The sequence below is a fragment of the Littorina saxatilis genome, linkage group LG13, assembly GCF_037325665.1.
Source record: "Littorina saxatilis isolate snail1 linkage group LG13, US_GU_Lsax_2.0, whole genome shotgun sequence".
Lineage (NCBI taxonomy): Eukaryota > Metazoa > Mollusca > Gastropoda > Littorinimorpha > Littorinidae > Littorina > Littorina saxatilis.
The window spans coordinates 31,806,175-31,830,688 of NC_090257.1; the positions used below are offsets into that span (position 1 = coordinate 31,806,175).

Genomic DNA, 24,514 nt, shown 5'->3' on the forward strand with positions numbered 1-24,514 from the left:
TACTTTGACTACCAGGCATAAACAGAACAGAGATGTCCATGATATGCACTGGAAAGCATAAACAGAAAAAAAACCTTTAAGATGTGTTAATGGGGTGTTTTTTCTCTCGTGGTTTTGTTGTTGTCATTTCGAAATAATGTATGTGTGAATGCTCGCCTCACTTGTGAGAGCGCGCGTGTGTAATCTTGCATGCGTGTGTCAGCGTCGGAGGGGGGGGGGGGGGGGGGGGGATTGACAGGGTAGTCCATAAGTGTTTGTGTCTCTTAACCTGGGTGTTGAATCGATATTCCGTTCGAGCACTTCCACAGACCAGCACACCACAAACACACCCACGTATGCTTGCATAATGGTTGATTTGAAGATTTCTTTTGTATTTTCTGAAGATTTAATCATGTATATATATATACAGATTCCTATCTAGGTTTTTGCAACATTGCACACATCCTACACTCCAAACGTCATGTTATTAATTGATCAAAACAAGATGACACATTGATTAACTGTGGATCATACATTCCTTCATTCGCTCATCCCTGCATGGTTTTTCATTTACACATGATAGAATAATCACATTATTAAAACATAAACGTTGCGTCTGTTTCTCAATTTTTTTTGTTATATTAAATATATTGCCCAAAAGTTTCATGTAGCTTTTTAACCAACCCCATTCTGTGAACTGTATACAGGTACACAATGACTAGTAAGCTTAGAGTTGCGCCAGCCAGGTGTGTGCGCGGTTAGGTGTAATCAGCCACCTGCACTTATGGCAGAAAGACCGAGATCTTTAACGTGCCACAGTGGTGACACGGGGGTGGAACATGGATACGGACTCTGAGTCTGCACATAAGTTGACCCGTGTCCGTCCCGGCCCGGAATCGAACCTGCGACCGTAGGATCATAAGTTCTGTGCTCTTCCAACTTTGCAAAGCGGCATGTTGCTGTTGTTGTCATTGTTGTTGCCATTGTTGTTGTTGTTGTTGTTTCTGCTGCTGCTGCTGTCGCTGAAGTAAGCAATTTGCAATGCGTCGTGCTTTTCTTGGACCTAGATTGCATGCAGTTTTTGTTGTTATTGCTGCTGCTGCTAGTGTGATCAATTTGAAACGCGACATTGTGTTGTTGATGCTGTTGGTCTTGCTGTTGTTGTTGCTGTTGCTGCTGCTGAAGTAACATATCTGCTAAATCAATTCAGCATGGAAGTCCCACTTTGCAGGGAAAGCAGGAAGGCTGTGGATATTTAGCATGTGTCCAAGTGGAAGGAAGTTCCGTGTAAAAGGCAGGACAGGCCTCTGGCCATTTTCGATACAGTCTCTACGAGAAGCAAGATGTTGACACGCAAAAGTTAAGACTTTTTCCCTTTCTTGGCGCTCTCTTGCTTGGCGGAGTGACCCGAAGGAGTCCGTTCCACGGGTGTTTGAGGACTCTCGGCAACCGTTGAGCTTACAGTCGTGGCGGAGGCCAGACGAGCAACGGCCCCGTTCTCTGCAGCACCCGTGGTCATCCTTGTGGACGACTCGCTCCGATGACTGCCTGGCGTCTCCCCACCGCTGCCTCCAGCGATGCTTTCCGCCTTCGACTTCAAGGACTTATTGGTGATGTCTGAAGTAATGGATCCCGTTCTACCGTCGGACTTGACGTTCCTGCTGACACTTCCCGAAACGGAGAGTTTGCTGCCTACCGGCGATGGCTGCGGGAGGGAAGAGGAGGAGGCGGGTATGGAGGGGGCGGAGTGCACTTTCATGAAAACACTGTCAGCCCCTCCCAGGCTGTTGCCGTCCTTCACGCTGCGCTCCTCGACGTCGTTGTCATCGTATTCCTCCTCGCTTTCATCTGGTGGCAGTTCGGCGTCGATACGATTCTCTACGGCCCCGCTGGAGGTTGAAGTGGATTCCGCTCCCGGTGAGTCGTAGAGGTCAAGGTCAAAGAGGGCGTTCACCTGGGAGCTGTAGAAGGCCTCGTCCATCCCACTTCCGTCACCCGTTGCCCTCAGAACGGACACCAGCTGGGAGCTGCGTCGCCGTCTGTTGGGCTGCCGTGGGGCCACGCTGTCCTCTGCTGACACAATACAACATATGGTTAATACTGATCTACAGTAGATCTTGCTGACTGCCGCGGGGCCACGCTGTCCTCTGCTGACACAATACAACATATGGTTAATACTGATCTACAGTAGATCTTGCTGACTGCCGCGGGGCCACGCTGTCCTCTGCTGACACAATACAACATATGGTTAATACTGATCTACAGTAGATCTTGCTGACTGCCGCGGGGCCACGCTGTCCTCTGCTGACACAATACAACATATGGTTAATACTGATCTACAGTAGATCTTGCTGACTGCCGCGGGGCCACGCTGTCCTCTGCTGACACAATACAACATATGGTTAATACTGATCTACAGTAGATCTTGCTGACTGCCGCGGGGCCACGCTGTCCTCTGCTGACACAATACAACATATGGTTAATACTGATCTACAGTAGATCTTGCTGACTGCCGCGGGGCCACGCTGTCCTCTGCTGACACAATACAACATATGGTTAATACTGATCTACAGTAGATCTTGCTGACTGCCGCGGGGCCACGCTGTCCTCTGCTGACACAATACAACATATGGTTAATACTGATCTACAGTAGATCTTGCTGACTGCCGCGGGGCCACGCTGTCCTCTGCTGACACAATACAACATATGGTTAATACTGATCTACAGTAGATCTTGCTGACGTGAGCTGTGGCGGCGTGGTAAGACGTCGGCCTCTTAATTGGAAGGTCGAGGGTTCGAATCCCGGCCGCGGCCGCCTGGTGGGTTAAGTGTGGAGATTTTTTCGATCTCCCAGGTCCACTTATGTGCAGACCTGCTAGTGGCTTATCCCCCTTCGTGTGTACACGCAAGCACAAGACCAAGTGCACACGGAAAATATCTTGTAATCCATGTCAGAGTTCGGTGGGTATACAAATACGAAAATACCCAACATGCTTCCTCTGAAAGCGGCGTATGGCTGCCTAAATGGCGGGGTAAAAACGGCCATACACGTAAAATTCCACTCGTGCAGCCCACGAACGCAGAAGAAGAAGAAGAAGTAGATCTTGCTAATCTGTTCGCTTGGCGGACGTGTGGATACGCTTTCATCTTCTGACGAAAGACAACATGGTGGACGCTTTCTTTTGCTTACTAAATACAACATGGATCATTTGTTTGCTTGGCGGAGGTTGGGGTACGCTTTCACCTGCTAACAAAACACACCATAGAGAATGTGTTTACGTTGCTGTCTTCTGCTTCCAAATTACAACATGGATAATTTGTTCGCTGTGGATACGTCGCTATATTTTTTGCTAACAAAATACATGGTATAGACGCTTTCTTCTGCTTACTAAATTCAACATGGACTATTTGTTTGCTTGGCGGACGTGTGGATACATGTACGTAGACCTCTTCTAACAAAATACAACATGGTACACGCTATCTTCTGCTAAGTAAATGCAACATGGATTATACGTTAGCTTCGCGTGCGTGGGGGTACGCTGTTTTCTGCTACACGGGAGATAACCTGTGGGAGGCCGAGCGGAAGCCGAAGGCCGCGCCTGACACGTTTGAAGGCTAGTTTTGTCAGTTTTCTAGGTAGTGTTTGATTTACGTCGCAATTTAAGGTAAGCTACTGATTCAGCGATGACTAAATTTGTTTCTCGATGCATAAAAAGTCATGGAGCGGTTGATATTTGCCCGTAAATTGCCTTCAAAGCTGAAAATGTCGGCGATCGAGCACCGGAAATGGCTGTTCGATGGGTTTCGGAAGTAAAAATGTGCTTTATCCCCGAGTACGCTAGTACTTGGGCTCAACAGACTTTAATTGTGTGTCTGTCTCGACTTAACAGCTTATTGCTGGGAAACTACTGGGCGCAGTTCGTTCAAAAGTTGATACACTAACTTGATAATAGGTCCGATTGATCGTATTAAAACTTCATAATGTTACCTGGGACCTAAATGCGAAATAAACCACAACAAGAAGGGCAAAGCCCACACGACTCACATGCTTGACCTTTACATGACCTTGACCTTCAGCTAAACCTAGCAATGACATCATACACTAAGAACTGCTTTACACATTTTTCCTACCAAAATACATGTGACCTTGACCCAAGGTCATCCAAGGTCATGCAACACAAAGCTGTTAATTCAAGACATAGGAAGTACAATGGTGCTTATTGGCTCTTTCTACCATGAGATATGGTCACTTTTAGTGGTTCACTACCTTATTTTGGTCACATTTCATAAGGGTCAAAGTGACCTTGACCTTGATCATATGTGACCAAATGTGTCTCATGATGAAAGCATAACATGTGCCCCACATAATTTTTAAGTTTGAAACAGTTATCTTCCATAGTTCAGGGTCAAGGTCACTTCAAAATATGTATACAATCCAACTTTGAAGAGCTCCTGTGACCTTGACCTTGAAGCAAGGTAAACCAAACTGGTATCAAATGATGGGACTTACTTTGCCCTATATATCATATATAGGTGAGGTATTCAATCTCAAAAACTTCAGAGAAAATGGGAAAAAAAATTTAGACAACATTTATGGCCCCTGCGACCTTGACCTTGAAGCAAGGTCAAGATGCTATGTATGTTTTTTGGGGCCTTGTCATCATACACCATCTTGCCAAATTTGGTACTGATAGACTGAATAGTGTCCAAGAAATATCCAACGTTAAAGTTTTCCCGACGGACGGACGGACGGAGGTCCGGACGTCCGGACGGACGGACGGACGACTCGGGTGAGTACATAGACTCACTTTTGCTTCGCATGTGAGTCAAAAACGACTTGGCGGTGGGAGGAATTCACACGGAGCAACAGCCACCCAGGCAGCCTGATAGAACAGCCAGCCAGCGGATACTGTCGTCACAAAAAGACGTCATGACAAAGTTACACGCAAAGCGAAAGAGACTTTGACGTCATTTACTTTTGTTCGGAATTTTCCGTCTGTTCCTAGCTTGTCAGTGAAGACCTGACGTGAGTAAGCTTACCCAAAACTTCTTTGTTCTCTATTCACATTGCAGCTGTGAAATAATCAGTCTTGTGTCTCGGTCGTGTATGTACCGAGTTTGCTTCTGCAATCATTGTGTTCGTGTTGATGACGGCTTCATAAGACAAAATCAGCGAATCTATCGTGAGGAAGACGTTTATGTACAAATCACCGAACCCAACCCATTTTTTGTGTGCATTTTTCTGAAGAATAAACTGCATGTGGTTAATTTCATCCGTTTAATGCTTGTCGAAACGATCCATAAGGCTTTAGAATAAAAGATTTCACGCATTGCTTGGCCATCTGATCACAGATGAGGTCGCAGTTTGTAAGTTGAATCTATGAATCGGCCAGAGATAGATCTGAATTTCTGGTCAGAAACCAACATTCACACCACAGGCATTTCAAACATTTATATTGTTAAGTTATTAAGAGGGTCGGCAGTATATTTTTCACTGTGATCAAATAAAAGAGAAAGGCGAGTCACCACGCACATCCTCGGCTCGCATGCAATGTATTTATATAGAAAAGGGAATGCCTGTAATTCACACAGAGCAATCACTTGGTTTTAAACGTGCACAAGACAAAAACTTTCATACTGGGGGAGCGAGCCAGTCTGAAGAGTACTCGGGTCCAGCGCGAGCGTTTTTTTATTTCAGCAAATCAGCTCGTATTTGACATCGGTTTGGTATTCTAATGGACGATGGAGTCATTGAAGGTGCAAAGAAGTGATAATTCGGGGGTATAATATATCGACCGAGCCTGTAGACGAAAGGCGGTGAAATTTCTTTGCTAGGCAAACATGTGGTTTTACGTTGTCTTCTGCTAACAAAATGCAAGATGAATAATTGGTTCTTTTTCTGGGCGTGTGGGTACACATACGGTGTCCTCTGCACACGAAATACAACATGAACATTTTTTTTCTCGCAAGTGAGCAAATAAGAATGTGTATTCACGAAGACGACAGTGATTGGATTGATCTGATGCCGCTGCTTCTGGTGATGATAATGCCTACGACGACGACAATATTGATGATGGTGGTCCTGATTCTGCCACTGCTGCTCATGATAGGTCCGATGAAGATGGGGTGGCAAAGCTTATGGTGAAAAAGTTAAACCTTTTGTTATACAGACCAAAATCAAATCAATTAAATTAAATCAAAATCAAATTTTATTTTACGAGGGTTGTGGCACAAGCAATAACAAGCCGCGTAAGGCGAAAATACAACATTTAGTCAAGCTGTCGAATTCACAGAATGAAACTGAACGCAATGCAATTTTTCAGCAAGACCGTATACTCGTAGCATCGTCAGTCCACCGCTCATGGCAAAGGCAGTGAAATTGACAAGAAGAGCGGGGTAGTAGTTGCGCTGAGAAGGATAGCACGCTTTTCTGTACCTCTCTTCGTTTTAACTTTCTGAGCGTGTTTTTAATCCAAACATATCATATCTATATGTTTTTGGAATCAGGAACCGACAAGAAATCAGATGAAAGTGTTTTTAAATTGATTTCGAAAACTTAATTTTGATCATAATTTTTATATTTTTAATTTTCAGAGCTTGTTTTTAATCCAAATATAACATATTTATACGTTTTTGGAATTAGAAAATGATGAAGAATAAGATGATTATAAATTTGGATCGTTTTATTAAAAAATTGTTTTTTTTTAACAATTTTCAGATTTGTAATGACCAAAGTCATTAATTTATTTTTAAGCCACCATGCTGAAATGCAATACCGAAGTCCAGCCTTCGTCGAAGATTGCTTTACAAAAATGTCAATCAATTTGATTGAAAAATGAGGGTGTGACAGTGCCGCCTCAACTTTTACAAAAAGCCGGATATGACGTCATCAAAGGTATTTATCGAATAAAAGAAAAAAACCATCCGGGAATATCATTCCCAGGAACTCTCATGTAAAATTTCATAAAGATCGGTCCAGTAGTTTGGTCTGAATCGCTCTACACATACACACGCAGAGACACACACACACACATACACCACGACCCTCGTCTCGATTCCCCCTCTATGTTAAAACATTTAGTCAAAACTTGACTAAATGTAAAAACGAGCTTTTTTTCAACCAGCCCTCGCCCAGAGAGGGACTACTCTAATCACATATATATATACACAGACCAAAATGAAATCAAGCACCATACCAGGAACTTCTGGCTCTCCGTGTTCGCGGGGTGGGGCCTGGTTGTTTTGGTCAGTTCTCCTCCTCCGGTTGCGACACCACACTCTGACATGGCGAGGGATCAAGCCGACGTTCTCGGGGAAGTTGGGTACCACCGTGTGTGCCATCTGGTTTAAATAAGACTTTATTCCATTTTTTATCATGACAAACAATACATGGCATGTAGGATTTCTCACTCAAGCCTTGTGCTTTTTTGCCATCTGTTGACAAAACACGAGGCAAAACGACCACAGACACTTCTTAACCTTCGCCTGACCGGGTTATCGACTACACACGGAAGACATCGTAGGGCCGTGCGGACCCATGCTTCTCAAAGAAGGAAAAATATGCATACCCTTCCGTAGACCAATGCTTTCCAAAGAAGCAAAAACGTGCATCCCCTTCCGTAGACGCCGTGGTTACATTTCCGCGAGAAGTAATTACATTTAATTATTAAATTAATTATTACCGTGCGGACTAAAGCTTCTCAAAAAAGAAAAAACGTGAATACCCTTCTGTAGACGTCGTGGGGCCGTGTGGACCCACATTGTTATGTATTAATTTCGCTCAACGTGACTTGCTTATCAACTCCAAAATTAAACAGATCGTAGAAAATGATGTTTAGAGCCAATACCTAAAGGTTTGTGACTTCTCTCCCTAGTTTTTTTTATGTAAGCTCCTTCAGTTTGAGAAACATGGGTCCGCACGGCCCCACGATGTCTTCCGTGTGTAGTCTAAATTTGACCTTTGTTTTTTTGGATTACTTCTCGCTGAAATGTAATGATCTTTTAGGACATACGAGCTTTTTAGGTGTCTGAGGCATTCTTAAAAGCTCATTAAAAGATTCCAACTGGTTTAAAAAATATTTGCAATTAAACACCCTTCTGGGTCCACACGGACCCACGACGACCGGCGAAGGTTAATTTGACACACGGGAATTGTGTTGACAAATGGAAAGAAAGTACCACTTGGTGTGCCATCTGTACACAACATGATGTTTTTTTTGTAATTCTGATGCTGCTGTTTATGGTTTGGATTACATGAGTGGGAAATTATCCTGTTGTTGTTGATTATTGAGGAATTGAATGGCTGTGCTGGTGATTGTGAGTCTTATACATCTTAACGGCGTATTTCAGATATTGTAGTTTGTGAATTTTAAGCGGAATTGAATGGAATTTTTGTGTATGCCTCTTTTACATATTTGTCTTACATCTTAAACAGCGAGAGCTTTGTATGCAGAGAGGTGTTTAGTTGAGAACAATGTTATTACTTAGTACATTTTTTTGGCTCACGTAAGTGTAGCCTATGCGATGGTAAACTTTGTCTGTCTGTGCTTGCGTGCGTGTGTATGTGATAGAAACTTTAACATTTGACTGAACACCGAAATACTAATTTCACCTGGTTATTATCCAAGCAACATCTTCAGAGTATTGAAGCAATGATCAACATTTCGTCGGCATGTGTGTAGTTAAAGTGTCTATCCAAAGAAAACGGGTGGTGGGGGGGGGGGGGGGGGGGGGGTTGGGGGGGGGGTAAAAGCAGGCGACTGGTTTGTGTCGTGTGTGGTATGTAGACCAGGTCAGGGGTCAAGATGAGGTCAGGTCGCGTGAAGGATTGTGGTATAGATTCACTTTTCAGTTCTCACCTCTGCATTCGCCGATTCGGGGAAGACGATTTCACATTGTTCAGTTTCTTAGCTCCAGAAAAATAGACAAAGAAGATACCAAAGGAGATTTCCTACAGTTTGATCTGCACAACGTTTTTCCAGTGTCTGCGCGAGGAAGAGCTGTCGACAGGGCAGTTTCGATCTGGCAGTCGTGTCCCCGGTAACAATAACAATAACAATAACAATAACAGCACTTTATTGTCCATTAAAATATTACATAAAAATGGAAATTTTTCTTCGGCACACCCTGTCTGCCTGTAAACGATTATAACAACAATTGTATAGGACGACACACATAAAGCATAAAACATAAAAGGGATACAATCAAATATGATATTGCACTATGTAAATTTACCCTCTCATATCACAGGAGTTGGGTTTCACAGCCGAGTAATCACAATACAAATATTTCCCACACACCTTCACATGTACACATTGTTTGTTTTTTTCCCAGCCGACCAGCCTCTACGTGATGCGAGAAGAATTTAAAATGGTGACTGCAGAAGGCAGGAATGACTTTTTAAACTGGTTTTTGCGTGCCAAAGGGACCTTATAACGTTTACCTGAAGGGAGAATTTCGAAACAGGGGTTGAGAGGATGGATCGGATCACGGACAATTTTGAGAGCTTTCCGCTTAATGGCAGCTTCGTAGAGACTGGTCAGCTGTCGTTGGGGTTGCCCAACAAGCTTGCTACCCGTTGCAACAATGCGGTGAAGTTTAGCTTTGTTTTTAACATTTGTGGTACCATACCATGTCACAATGTTAAAAGTCAGTATGCTTTCAATCAAACTGCGATACACAAGTTCCATAACACTTTGATTGACATTAAAATATTTAAGCTTCCTGAGAAGAAAAAGTCGCTGCTGAGCTTTCTTATAAACAGCATGAACATGATCACTAAAAGTCAGCTTATTGTCAATTGAAACCCCAAGATATTTGAAGGTTTCCAAGTACAGACAGATCTAGTGTCTCCCACTCTTACAACGTGTCACCTAACAGCCTAAGCTTACTAATCCGTTTTGTTTAATTTCTTTTTATTTCAGCAGACACGGATATCAAAAACAGTGCTTGGCAGTCACCTCTAGTGAAATGAATTGAACTGAAGTGCCTGTAATGTTTGGATGTCTTTGTTCTTGGTTCGATTTATGTGAATTTCAAAACTTGCAGTTGAGTCTTAAGTTTACTCTGCCCGTTTAAAACTGTCCACCATTTATTTGAACATATTTGAATATAAGGCCCCAAAAAAAGAAAAGTATGTTTACGGTAACATAGGCAAAAAAAAATAGGGTCGGTAGGTCGGGATTTTATTTTTTTTTCCAAAAAAACATATTTTAAAGTTATTTTGCCCAAAAACAGACTTTTTTATAATTAATTTTTTTTCTTCTTTTTTTTTCCCCCCAAATGCCAAAAAAAAGTCTGGGGTCGCGCGAAAAAATAGGGTCGGTCGGGATACCGTAAACAGACTTTTTTGTTGTTGTTGGCCTAAGGAAACGGAATGAATCTGTTCTCAAAGTCAACATTATTACGATTTTGCCTCAGTTTCAAAACATGCTCTGTCAATGTTCTGTCTGTAAAATTTGGTACCTTGCAGCAACTTCCTTGAATTTGAAAGACAGTTTTTGAATGCTAGATCTATAGATCTGTATCGTGTTTCATTCTTTGATTGTACTGTTTCACGCCGGTACCTCCGCTGCACACCGAAAATAGCCGGGGCCCCTTGCTGCGCACCGGGGCCGAGCCACGAGAAGCGAGTTTCTGCACTAAATCTTCTCTGTTTTCTCCAAAATGACATATCATCACGTAAGTGGCGTTTGTACTTCGACCTAAGGTGTTATAGCATCCCATCATCGAGTTTATTCTTTCCCTCGACTCAATCGTGAACTCTGAGCTTCGATTATTTATGCTTTTCCAGTGAATTATGTGCAAATTCTGACTTTCCACAGTTATTACGGAAAATCAAGCTTATCAAACAAGCTGCAGATAATTGGAATGTAATTATTGGTTATGTATTGACATCTGGCTCTAGTGGTGTCTACTAACTTCACGCGGTTGAATCATACTTGTTGAATCTCTATCGTCACTGAACGATTTTGTTGCTGCGCATCGGGGCCATGTCTCTATTTTGAGGGCTGCGCACCGGGGCCATGTCTCTATTTTGAGGGCTGCGCACCGGGGCCATGTCTCTATTTTGAGGGCTGCGCACCGGGGCAATGTCTCTATGTTGAGGGCTGCGCACCGGGGCCATGTCTCTATGTTGAGGGCTGCGCACCGGGGCCATGTCTCTATGTTGAGGGCTGCGCACCGGGGCCATGTCTCTATGTTGAGGGCTGCGCACCGGGGCCATGTCTCTATTTTGAGGGCTGCGCACCGGGGCCATGTCTCTATGTTGAGGGCTGCGCATCGGGGCCATGTCTCTATTTTGAGGGCTGCGCATCGGGGCCATGTCTCTATTTTGAGGGCTGCGCATCGGGGCCATGTCTCTATGTTGAGGGCTGCGCACCGGGGCCATGTCTCTATATTGAGGGCTGCGCACCGGGGCCATGTCTCTATGTTGAGGGCTGCGCATCGGGGCCATGTCTCTATTTTGAGGGCTGCGCATCGGGGCCATGTCTCTATTTTGAGGGCTGCGCATCGGGGCCATGTCTCTATGTTGAGGGCTGCGCATCGGGGCCATGTCTCTATTTTGAGGGCTGCGCATCGGGGCCATGTCTCTATGTTGAGGGCTGCGCACCGGGGCCATGTCTCTATGTTGAGGGCTGCGCATCGGGGCCATGTCTCTATTTTGAGGGCTGCGCACCGGGGCCATGTCTCTATGTTGAGGGCTGCGCACCGGGGCCATGTCTCTATGTTGAGGGCTGCGCACCGGGGCCATGTCTCTATTTTGAGGGCTGCGCATCGGGGCCATGTCTCTATTTTGAGGGCTGCGCATCGGGGCCATGTCTCTATTTTGAGGGCTGCGCATCGGGGCCATGTCTCTATTTTGAGGGCTGCGCATCGGGGCCATGTCTCTATTTTGAGGGCTGCGCATCGGGGCCATGTCTCTATTTTGAGGGCTGCGCACCGGGGCCATGTCTCTATTTTGAGGGCTGCGCACCGGGGCCATGTCTCTATTTTGAGGGCTGCGCACCGGGGCCATGTCTCTATTTTGAGGGCTGCGCATCGGGGCCATGTCTCTATGTTGAGGGCTGCGCACCGGGGCCATGTCTCTATGTTGAGGGCTGCGCACCGGGGCCATGTCTCTATTTTGAGGGCTGCGCACCGGGGCACTTATGTGCTGCGCACCGGGGCCAGTGAAGTATGTGTAAATTCGGACCTTCCACAATTGTTACGGAAAATCAAGCTTATCAAACAAGCTGCAGAGAATTGGAATATAATTATTGGTTATTTGTTGACATATATGGCTCAAGTGGTGTAATATAAATTCATCCGGTTGAGTCATATTTCTTGAATCTCTAGCGTCATTGAACGATTTTGTTGCCGCGCATCGGGCTATGTCTCTGTTTTGAGGGCGGTATACATTCTGATAATCATCGCTCCACGGCTATCGCCAGTTTCTCTCTGACAGCATGCTAAATTATTGCGCGAGTCTATCAAAACAAGAATACAGAGTTATCTCCCATATGTTTTTCGCGAGCACTGATCTAAATTTGAGATCAGTGTTTGCGAGACGAAAATGATTGCAGATTGACCGACTCCGACAGTGATCTCTGTTCTGTTCTTCACAGTTATGATAAAGACATCGTTCTAAGGTCAAGACAAGTCGAAATTTTGAGACTGCTGTCGGAAGGAGACCGTGATATATGGTTGCATCACTCTCAACTGGTTACAGAAAAAATCGTCTGCACCGGCGCGCATCGAAGCCAAAGTTGATTATCACGTGACACTTTAGAGTTGTTTGCACAGTATATAATACATCCGCGAAAGATAGCTCGCTTGAAACAGTCTTACATATCAATTCCTTTGTAATTTAAAAATTACACAACACCATGAAAAATCATTATCGACGATCGTTACTCTGCTTATACCCATAACACATTACGAAAAGATCTAAATATGTAAAAAATCGATTTCCTCTCCAGAGAAGGAAAACCAAGGCATCCTGTCTGGGATAGAATGAGACCCGAAGGGAAGTAACTCATTTTTGACCTGAGTATACTGACCTGGGCACTAATTTGCTGCGCATCTGGGCCAGTAGCCTACTCCAGTGAATAAAGTATTGTCTGTCTCAGCCACACATACACACAAACACGCGCGCTCGCACACACACACACACACACACACACACACACACACACACACACACACACACACACACACACACACACACACATACACACACATACACGCACACGAAAGGTAATGACGCTTACGTTCGTTCGTTTTGTCCTTCTTAAGAGTGGGTTTGTTCTGCTTTGCAGGTGAACAAAAGGATCAGTTTAGATGTTACTAATGGAAATTCAAATTTTGAGAGTTCAAGGACGTTATTGGACACAGTGTCGATGTGCATTCGAATGAACAATTGAAGATTCGTTTTTTGTCGCGGAATGAAGTGACTGGAAAGAGTATCTATTTGAGAAAAGACTTTGGCATTCTTCCATCTGAGATCAAGGCTCAAGGTAAAAATCTAGTAATTAAAGATGGTAAAGTCAAAAAATAAAGAAATCCGCGGAAATCCACCCACATTCGTATCATATCAACGTAGGCCTCCTAAAGTTTGGCAACTTCTGTCCCCAACTGTAGCCATAGTTTGGCAACAAAGGATCCTTCTTTATCATGTATTATCGGGAAGAAAATTTCTCAAGACGATCTCAGTATTCGTTCGTGGGATAAGCTTACCTCCAACTTTGCTGGGAATATACCTGTGGGCACCTTTACCTGCCCGCGCATGTGTATTGAAAACAATGAGAACAAGAACTACAAGAACTCTCAGCGGAAGAAAATGTTCCATTTTTATGTACTATTTTAATGGACAATAAAATGATATTATTGTTATTGTTATTGAACTACGAGAAGAGTAGACGATGTTCTCAATAAAGCAATAGATGATTGCCACATACTGGGGAAGGGCTTATCAGTGACTTCTTGATTGCATAATGACCGTCCTCTTCAAGCATATTCAAATATTTATTTTGTATTGACAGTCGTGCTTTTTATTCAATAAATGTTGTAAGGGACAGGTCTATAGGCCTTGCGGAACCGAGGTCCCTGCAGGTAACAATGTGAAGAAACAAATAGCTAGCAGACAACAGCTAGTGTCATCATTTTCACGAGTTTTCATTCACAAACACCTGGGAAATAAATCTCATGTTCCCCATGCAATAACTCGAGGTGGTGAATGGGTTTGAGCTTTCAGGTGAAACGTGGATTGTTAAAGTAAAAGCCAATCAGGCTGATTGTTTGATGTCTGGAACCATCGCGGCTTTGGATTTGTGTTTCCGAGGACAACGATTGTAAGCATTCACTCTCAAAGACCCAATCAATGTTGATAATTACTGCGGCGACTCATGGTCAATTTGCAACTTATCTCTGTAATCGCAAAATCCACAACGAAAAGTCATAAACACTCAAAAGAAAAGAAATATGCTCAACACTTACTGAACTCACAGGTATGATCGCAGCTCTGTACATTTTCAGACTGGAAGAAAAGCGTCAACAAGCTACGTTTGACGTCACATACAAGTTTGACGTGTTATCTCGTGCTGCTGTGACGATGCTTTGTGGCCCGGAGTTGGATTATAAAAATTCGTCTCCCTGTGGGTTATTGTGCATTTTGTTGCACAGCCAAAATGATGACAAAAACGATGTTTGGTGGCTTGTTGTCAGACCAGCGTTTTGTTGTTGGTCCTCGGGGAGCATATCGCCTTTTGTCTCATATTTATCAACCGCGGCCTTCGGCCTTGGTCGATAAAGATGAAACAAAAGACGATATGGTCCCCTTGGACCAACAAAAAAGCTGGTCTGTCAACAAGCCACCAAACATCTTATAGTGTTGTGTCCCCTCGGGACAAGCTGACAAACAAACAAAGATCCTCAAGTACGGTCGCAACCGAAAACAGTATGCTACAAACTTTGAAGGAGCATAATAACACGTTTATTACTGGCCGCGGTGCGCAGCATCAATTGCACAAATAGTTCCCCGGTGCGCAGCCCACAGTGGCCCTGGTGCGCAGCAACAAATTCGTTCAGTGACAGTAGAGATTCAAGAACTATGATTCATCCGCGTGAATTTAGATGACACCACTTGAGCCAGATGTCAATAAATAACCAATAATTACATTCCAATTCTCTGCAGCTTGTTTGATAAGCTGATTTTCCGTAATAATTGTGGAAAGTCAATATTGACAGATAATTCACTTAAAAAGCATAAACAATCGAAGCTCAGAGTTCAGAATTGAATCGAGGGAAACAAAAAAAACACGATGATGGGATGCTATAACACCTTAGGTCGAAGTACAAACGCCAGTTACGTGATGATATGTCATTTTGGAGAAAACAGATAAGATTTAGTGCAGAAACTCGCTTCTCGTGACTCGGCCCCGGTGCGCAGCACATGGCCCCGGCTTTTTCCGGGTGCAGCGGAGGTACTGGCGTGTGTTTGCTGTTTACGCACTATCATGATTCGCTAACGTTTGATAAACTTACATTGCAACAGCTTCCTTGTCTTTGTTGGCATTTTCTTTCAAGGCAGCACAACGTAAGATTAGCTTCTTTTGGACAGCAGGTAGAATGCGAGTTTTGAGACAACGACAGTCGTCCAAACAAATGAACTGTGAATAGTGACAGTGTTGACTGTGTTGACCGTCAAAATTATTTTAAAAACCAGGCTGCTGCAGTCAGTTGATATGTTTCGCATATTGTAGGGTTCCTATGCTGCATAGGTAAAGTGGCTTGTATAACCCGACCATTCAGTTTCAAAACACTGTTTATGTTTGTGAAGGTTGTAGTCATCACAACAAATCGCATTTTGCCTTTTGTTTCAGAAAGGACGATACGCTACAACAAGATTGACGCTGAGGGTATGTCAGATATGCCTCAGCCACATGGCGACTTCCGAATTTAGATCCACTCGGCATGGTGACAAGTCTTGATGAAAAGTATAAGACTGAGGACAGCAGTGGAAAAAGTGGCCACATGGCAGGTACCTATTGCTTAGTCGGTCTGCAGTGCAAAAGACAGATAAGGTGATGGTAGATTTCCAATTGAACACAGTACCATCAGATCTACTGCTGATTTACGACGGGCAAGCTACAATCCAGGGCAGAGAACACTGCAGCGTTGTAATCCAACTTTTCATTTGTTTCAGGAAAGGACGTCCTTACAAATTAACATTACAACTCTCTGATACAAAGACATAGTGTACTCTAAACAAGAGGTTGTGCTACCACAGGAACATCCCGATAATTGAGTGGGACAGGATTAAAAAGCTTCCCAGGGCTGCAGTGAGGAAGTACACGGTTTTTCTGTTATTGACCTTAATAGCTTTCACACAGCCAGTATATGAGAGATAATGGTCTTCTTTGTGAACGTTCATGCCCAAGCACGCGGAGCTGGTTGCCAGCAGGACAACGTGTCACTGGACAATATCATAGACTTCGGAGTGCGAGGACCAGGGAAAATAACCTCATGTGAACCTGTCTGAGTGTGACCATCGTGACGCCCATATCTTTAACTCTCAGTCGTATGACAATTCCAAGAATATATTATCTTGATACGCAAGCTCTAGGGTAGGTTTATGATTGTAGATAAGCTTTGCCATGATAATTATGCTGATGCAGTTTAATAGTGTGTCCGAGTGTGCGTGTGAGTGTGTGTGTGTGTGTGTGTGTGTGTGTGTGTGTGTGTGTGTGTGTGTGTGTGTGTGTGTGTGTGTGAGAGGATTGCACAAGATCTCCTTCAGTGACAACAACACCAACAACAAATACACAGTCATTTTATCTGTTTGCCTTCTTTTGAACATTATACATGGAGTAGATATGATGCGTTAGTTTTAACTCTCTGTGTGTGTGTGTGTGTGTGTGTGTGTGTGTGTGTGTGTGTGTGTGCCGGTGTGTGTGTGTGTGTGTGTGTGTGTGTGTGTGTGTGTGTGTGTGACGGAGTGATTGAGTTTGTGTTACTGTTTGTCGATTTCTTACGGGAGCCTTGATCGAAGGCTTCGCCTCTTGTTTTTGACTCACGTAAGTGTAACCTATGCGATGCTAACTTTTGTCTGTTTGTGCGTGTGTATGTGTTTGATAGAAACTGTAACATTTGACTGAACACCGAAATACTAATTTTACCTGGTTATTATCCAAGCAACAGCTTCAAAGTAATAAAGCAATGATCAACATTTCGTCGGCACGTATGTTGTTAAAGTGTGTATCCAAAGAAAACGGGTGGTGGGGGGTTTTGGGGGGGTAAAAACAGGTGACTGGTTTGTGTCGTGTGTGGTATGCAGACCAGGTCAGGGGTCAAGGTTAAGTCAGATCGCGTGAAGGATTGTGGTATAGATACAGTTCTCACCCAGCTGCAGTTCGCCGACTCGGGGAAGACGATTTCACATTGTTCGGTTTCGTAGCCCCAGAAAAATAGATAAAGAAGATACTAAAGGAGATTTCCTACAGGTTGATTTGCACAGCGTGTTTCCAGTGTGTGCGCAAGGAAGCGCTGTCCAAAGCGCAGTGTCGATCTGGCAGTCGTGTCCCCGTAAGTAGGCTACAGACAGACAGATCTAGATCTAGTGTCTCCCACTCTTGCACCGTGTCACCTATGCTTACTGTGTGTGTGTGTATGTGTGACGGAGTGAATGAGTTTGTGTTACTGTTTGTCGATTTCTTACGGGAGCCTTGAAGGCTTCGCCTCTTGTTTAATATAATGCTAATGTTGTAGTGTTTCGTTTGTCATTATGTTATTGTTATATGCACCTCCACTGCAAATTATCCATGTGAGAGAATTAAGTTAATTTGATTTGATTTGATTTTAACAGAAGAGGCAAAACGACAACATATGCTTCTTTATTTGACACACGAGAATTGTGTTGACAAATGAATAAAAAGCATCAAAATAGCATACTTAGTTAACAAAATGTAGGCGGCATATTATCCAGGATTGTCGAAGTCGTACACTAAAAATTGTCATTCATTTAATGGGAATAATGTTATTACACACTAGTGTGCAAGAAAACTCTGTCACACGACTAACTCGTAATAGGGATTATGTCTCACAGCATAGGCATAGAAAGACGTAATGAGTTTTGGGGGACGAAATAACAGGCACAAAACAAGACTGAAAACACAATTGCCTTTTCACACATTGCCTATACACGCATGCGCGCAGAAGATAGATCCAATGCGTTTCGTGTCTTTTTCTGGTTGAATGCATTTAACAAAGTATTAACCAACGTTTCTGAATCTTTCAATGAACAAAATAAACTTTTTTTGAACCAAACAGAACAAACCAACGAAAGCTAAACACACAAACACACGCGCGCACTAACACAGATTGAATGCAAAGCGCGAACGAACACGGAGAATTTTTGAAGGTCAGGTCGTGGGAAAGTCCACCCGAAATGTTCCACAGGGGAACTGGTTGTGTTTGGATTGTTCATTTTCTCACAATGATGTTGATGTTGTTTACACTGCAGTTTTGAAAGAACATTTTCCGAATTTGGGGCACACTTTCGTCTTTCGGTTCGTTTATCTTGTCGAAGTAACATTCGATTGTTTCTAAATCCAGACCTTCCATCACCGCTGGTGCAGATTAGACCTGCATGACTGTCTGCGTGCGTGTTAGAGCTGAAGACAAAGCCTCAATCGCCAAAGCGGCACCCATCTGTAGGTTCTGAGCATCGGATGTACGTTGATACGTGGTAAAATCCGTACGGAACTGTCTATGCAACTTTTCCTTGTCACAGGTGTAAGGTTCGATCTTTCCTTTGCAATTTCGTCCTCTGTGTACGTAGCAAAGCGTTTCACCATTTTCGGTTTTCGTTGCAGACGACGATAGTGAAAGTAGTACCTATTGTTTTGTTTTGACCTTTCGTATTCAGGGTTCTTAATTGAAGCTTGGTAAAGGGACCGTGTCGTGTAAGTGGAAAGTTGACGAAGCTTTTGAAAACAGAAATTGAATAAAGAAGAAAATGTGGCTTTCATATATACAGGAGAACGGGGTTGGTGTTATTCTTTTTCCGTCAAACACGAAGTTCACAGATAAAACGTGGTTGACTGACAAAGGCCTGTTGGCACACTATTCAGGATACACAACAAAATGTAACAACACTTTGATACCCCTTTTTTACGTTCGTGATCACTTGTATTGAATACCAAAAACATTAGTGTTAAAGGTAGTGACTAAATGTATGTGAAGGTAACATTTTTCAGAAATAAATGCATAATCAAAATAATTGATTTCGGCATCAAAGCGTGTAACATACAATCTTGCACACGTTTGCTTTAGTAGTGACAAAGAAGGAATGCTTGTGACATAAAAAAAATGTCGCACGCAAGACAAGAAAACAGATATTTTAACACACGAGACGAGACAAGACTAGACAATACTGTATTAATTGAAGGAAAAATAATAAACAGTCATCTGCTTATTCATATCTTCCTTCGACCTCAAGAAGCATTTTATCTAGTATAGGAATAATGAATATGAATAAAGACCTGTTATGATAAAATAAATAAACAAAGATTTGTTACTGAGTTGCAATATGAAATAATGAAAAAAGCCGGTGTGTGTGTGTGTGTGTGTGTGTGTGTGTGTGTGTGTCTGTGTCTGTGTGTTTGTGTGTGTGTGTGCGTGTGCGTGCGTGCGTGCGTGCATGTATGCATGCGTGCGTGCGTGTGTTCGTGTGTGTGTGTGTGTGTATGTGTGTGTTTGATGCCAAAGACTCGAAAGATCGGTTTTACCAGAATGCATATGACAACGATGACAAACGTCAGCACAATCCAGCCGGCCGTGGACAATGCTCTGCCAAAGTCATCTGACTTTTTTTCCTCCTTCTTTTTGGTGGGAAGTTCTGTGTGGAAGAGAAGTCGGCATAATTCAGAAACAATACACAAGGGAAACGTTTGAGTCAAATGCTGAAGCCCTTTCAGTAGCCTAATTAACTTATTTTCCGATGCCATATTACGGAATAACGACGCACGATTAGAGCAGCTGAATTATCGTTGGGTCTTGCATGAATGTGTACTACCCACCCCGTCCACACGCACAAAACATAATGAAAAAAACCACAACAACAAAACAACCCGCACTTTGAACTCGTGAAATGCGTGTGCCTACACTACACCGTCTGGCCCGCTCTAAACGTTCATGCATTACTCGCCTTTGACAGTAAAAATGACGGACTTGTTCAGCCCTGCCTCTCTTCCCGCCCGCCACGCCCGCTCTAAACGTTCATGCATCACTTGTTTTTGACAGTAAAAATGACGGACTTGTTCAGCCCTGCCCCTCTTCCCGCACGCCACGCCCGCTCTAAACGTTCATGCATCACTTGTTTTTGACAATAAAAATGACGGACTTGTTCAGCCCTGCCTCTCTTCCCGCACGCCACGCCCGCTCTAAACGTGTATGCATCACTTGTTTTTGACAATAAAAATGACGGATTTGTTTGCTCCCCTTCTCAGTCCGCCTTCTTGTCCGCTCTAAACGTCCATGCACCAATTGCGTTTGACAGTAAAAATGCTGAATTTGTTCTGCCCTGCCTCCCTGTCCGCCGTCTAGTCTGCTCTAAACGTTCGTGCATCACTTGCCTATCACAGTAATAAGGACAGACTTTTTCTGCCATGCCTCAATATACGGCGTCTACATAGCCCGCTCGAAAACGTTCATGCATCACTTGCCTTTCACAGTACAAATGCTGGACTTTGTCTGCCCTGCCTCTCTGTCCGCCGTCTAGCCCGCTCTAAACGTTCATGCATTACTTGCCTTTGACAGTAAAAATGGCGGACTCTTTGTGCCATGTCTCTCTGTCCGCCGCCTAGCCCGATCTAAACGTTCATGCATCACTTGCCTTTGACAGTAACAATGACGGACCTTTTTAGCCATGCCTCTCTGTCTGCCGTCTAGCCCGCTCTAAACGTTCATTCATCACTCGCCTTTGACAGTAATAATGACGGAATGTGTCTGCCCTGCCTCTCTGTCCGCAGTCTAGCCCGCTCTAAACGTTCATTCATCACTCGCCTTTGACAGTAATAATGACGGAATGTGTCTGCCCTGCCTCTCTGTCCGCCGTCTAGCCCGCTCTAAACGTTCATGCATCACTCGCCTTTGGCAGTAAAACTGGCGGACGTTTTCTGCCCTGCCTCTCCGTCCGCCGTCTAGTCCGCTCTAAACATGCATGCATCACTTGCCTTTGGCAGTAAAACTGGCGGACGTTTTCTGCCCTGCCTCCCTATCCACGGTCTAAATAGCCCGCTCTAAACGTGCATGCATCACTCGCCTTTGACAGTATACGGAATATACGGAACAGCAGACGGAATATGTCTGCCCTGCCTCTCTGTCCGCCGTCTAGCCCGCTCTAAGCTTCCATGCATCACTTGCCTTTGACAATAAAAACTACGGACTTTTTCTGCCCTGCCTCTCTTCCCGCACGCTATGCCCGCTCTAAACGTTCATGCACCACTTGTTTGACAGTAAAAATGACGGACATTTTTGCTCCCCTTCTCAATCCGCCGTCTAGTCCGCTCTAAACCGTCATGCATTAATTCCCTTTACAGTAAAACAAATTCCTGATTTTGTTCTGCCCTGCCTCTCTGTCCGCCGTCTAGCCCGCTCTAAACGTCCATGCATCACTTGCCTTTGACAGTAAAACTGGCGGACGTTTTCTTCCCTCCCTCCCAGTCTGCCACACAGAAGAGCTCCATGCCCAGATGCTCCTTGCTGACCTGAATTCTCAGGACACTGGACACGGGGTTCCTGCAGCGGTTGGAGATGTTCGGGATGTTCTCTGTAGACAGGTTGCTGGAGAACGTTGACCAGTCCGTCAGCGTTCTGTCTTTTCGAAACTTCCACGTCCAGGTCACCTGCAATGGTACAGTTATGGTCGTCGTCGCGTGACATGGCGCGTCACTCATTCGTGCATAATGTGTAATTTAAGCATTACAACTCGGCATAATCTTCTGGTCTACGACCATTTTTTTCAGTGACGTCGAGAGTAATTGGAAATGTTGTGACAAAAAACACACGATCTATATATATATATACGACTAGTGTCTGTCTGTCTGTCTGTCTGTCTGTCTGTTCGCGATGCCCGGCCAAAGTTCTCGGTGGATCTTTTTCAAATTTGGACACCGTATTCAGCTACACCCCGGACACAACCTCATCGATGAGATATTTCAACACGTGCTCTCAGCGCGCAGCGCTGTGCGCGCTGAACCGATTTTGTTTTTGTTTTTTTGTTGTTGTCGGGATCCACTACCAGTAACTCTTCCTTATCTTCTCCAGTGTTTTCAGCCGCGATTATCTCCCTTCCTCCGTGTGGCGTCAATCCATATTCCCGTTACTACGTTACTATTTTTAGAAGGTCACTGCACGTTACTATTTTTAGAAGGTCTCCAGTGTTTTGCGCGTTTATCTCCTTTCCTTCGTGCGCGTACACCCGGCAGAGCCGGGTCCCAGGCGCAGCCTGGTATTCGGCTCTACTTCTTCCCGGCGAAGCCGGTACCTGGCGAAGCGTGTAATCATCTAGTATCTATATATGTATAGGTTACAACACGAGTGGTTTTTTATATGGCTTGTATTTCAGTCAAGACCCAGCGGATGAATATCATAGGGATTCACGAGCCTCTGGCGAGTGAATCCCGATGATATTCCCGCTGGGTCTTGACTGAAATACAAGCCATATGTATAAAAAAAAACACGAGTGTTGTAAGTTGTATATCCCATGCGTACACCAAAGACAACGTGGACCACAATAAAGCACTGTAGTTGTCTGTGGTGTGTAAAATAGGTGAGCCAGCGAGGTGTGTTCCTCTTCACTACCCCATGCTAAAGCCACGTCGCCGAAGAAATGAAGTGCAAACAAGTGCATCCGTAAATGTGTGTTAAATCTACATTCAAACCACTGTTCGATTTGCTTTTGAATGCATTTTAGTTTCAAGATAGTAAAGAAAGCACACACAATGAAAGTTTTCATTGAATCAAAGACAGTTTCGATTTAGGTTCTGAGTCCGTCCAAGGTCACAGTTCCAGGCTACCGTTGCCAACACCGGTTTGGTTAACTCGGATCCCAATTCTAGTTTAATTTTTGTGTTGGAGTGTAGAATTACGAAAATAAACTAACATTTTACTGAATAACTTCCTTTAGATTTAAGCAGTCATTTCATGTTCGTGAAATATATCTCTTAGTTAATTTGTTCGATCGTGCTTGCGTTAATCAACCCATACCGGTAGCGTCAATTCTGTCTAAAACGGTGTAATGGCTGCTCCTTGAAACTGCGTGTTGAATACGGTTTGGACTGATTTTACTCCATCAGGATGAAATACACGTTTGCTGAACTCTTGGATACTTTCATATAACCATGAACTTACGTCAGTGTAAAGCAAAAACGTTGGACATACTCGAAAAATGGATGAAACAGCCTGTGCTGGATGACGAAGCGAACCGGCCAGTCAAAAAGGTACACTCGTAACAGTGCATCTTTGCTTGTTGGAACACACGGAGGAAGGGAGGTTACTCTAGCTTCACCTCAAATGAACAGCGAGGTTCGTTTGCTGTCACTATCAGTTGATTCTTCGCTTTTGTTCTTTTTTTACTCGACCTGCACCCAAAGTGTAAAGATAAACGCTTGTTTACTGTATCGCATACCACAGATACGTATCATGGTTTTGTCCTCTGTGAATGTTGTGTTTTCTTTTGTTTAGCCATGTGAGCAATGCTCTTCATCAATCCACTGAAACATGTTCGGTGCAGTGTCAAGTGTAGGCAGAAGTATAGTTCCTCGGCCAAACCGGAATCGGTACTATGATATATTTTTTTGAGCCCATTATGTATTTATTGAAGCCGAAAAATACAACATATATACCCATAGTAGCATTACAGAGACAAAGAAGCAGCTCATGGGATATATATATATATATGAGCCTTTGCCAAAAGGTGCCATTTCGGACCCATGTATTTTTGGAAAGCAAGTGTAATTAACTGGATTACCCCAACATGTTTACATGTATTGTGCTTTGAAAAAGGGAGTTTGATGAATGCTTTTTTTAATGTTTTGAAGCCTGTTGTTGTTGTGAATGTTAAATAAAAAATAAAATGTTTTAAACATACACCAGAAACGGCCCCGAAAAATTTTGGACATTTTGGTGTCCTCGGGAAATTTTCGATTTTTCATGGTCTGCATCACTTTATCGGTTTTAATCAGCGTATTTCATACAGTCTAAGCATGCAACTCTTAGTAGAATGTGCAACAATCGTAATTAGAACCAGAATTTACCGAAAACCTCGCCCAGTAAATACCCGGTTATTTTCGAAGGCCTCATGTCCGCAGACCAACTTGTTTACAGATTCGATTTTCGCCGGTCTTGGTGCTTTGAATGGCCGCCATTTTGGATGAAAACGATAGTTTCGTGTTCGAGGAAATAAAAGCAGTGTGTTGCATTTGAGTCAGAATTTGCGAAGTTATTGTATCTAGCAGCTAAAAAGAATCGATGGAGTTTAATGTCCGAAAGTAAC

At 43.7% G+C, this 24,514-nt stretch overlaps 2 protein-coding genes across 2 annotated transcripts in view; both read right to left on the bottom strand.

Annotated features, from left to right (window-relative positions):
• Positions 1–378: 378 nt before the first annotated feature.
• Positions 379–19,850, bottom strand: LOC138946077 (uncharacterized). Its single transcript, XM_070317589.1, has 3 exons — positions 19,746–19,850; positions 7,176–7,320; positions 379–2,049 (listed from the first exon to the last, which is right to left on the bottom strand). The coding sequence occupies exons 2-3, from the start codon at positions 7,318–7,320 to the stop codon at positions 1,340–1,342; spliced, it is 855 nt and encodes a 284-aa protein (XP_070173690.1). The 5' UTR covers positions 19,746–19,850; the 3' UTR covers positions 379–1,339.
• Positions 19,851–21,629: 1,779 nt separating this feature from the next.
• LOC138945865 (uncharacterized) overlaps positions 21,630–24,514 on the bottom strand; it is a 19,676-nt gene continuing 16,791 nt past the window's right edge. Inside the window, exon 5 of the mRNA XM_070317383.1 lies at positions 21,630–21,863. Within this exon, the coding sequence (XP_070173484.1) occupies positions 21,630–21,863 (234 nt within the window). The remainder of the gene's footprint in view (positions 21,864–24,514) is intronic.

Coding starts and splice junctions, on each gene's coding strand:
- LOC138946077 (XM_070317589.1), bottom strand. CDS start 7,320: ATGGCACACACGGTGGTACCCAACTTCCCCGAGAACGTCGGCTTGATC. Junction 2,050..7,175: donor CGGAGAGCCAGAAGTTCCTG/GTATGGTGCTTG, acceptor TTGTGTCAGCAG/AGGACAGCGTGGCCCCACGG.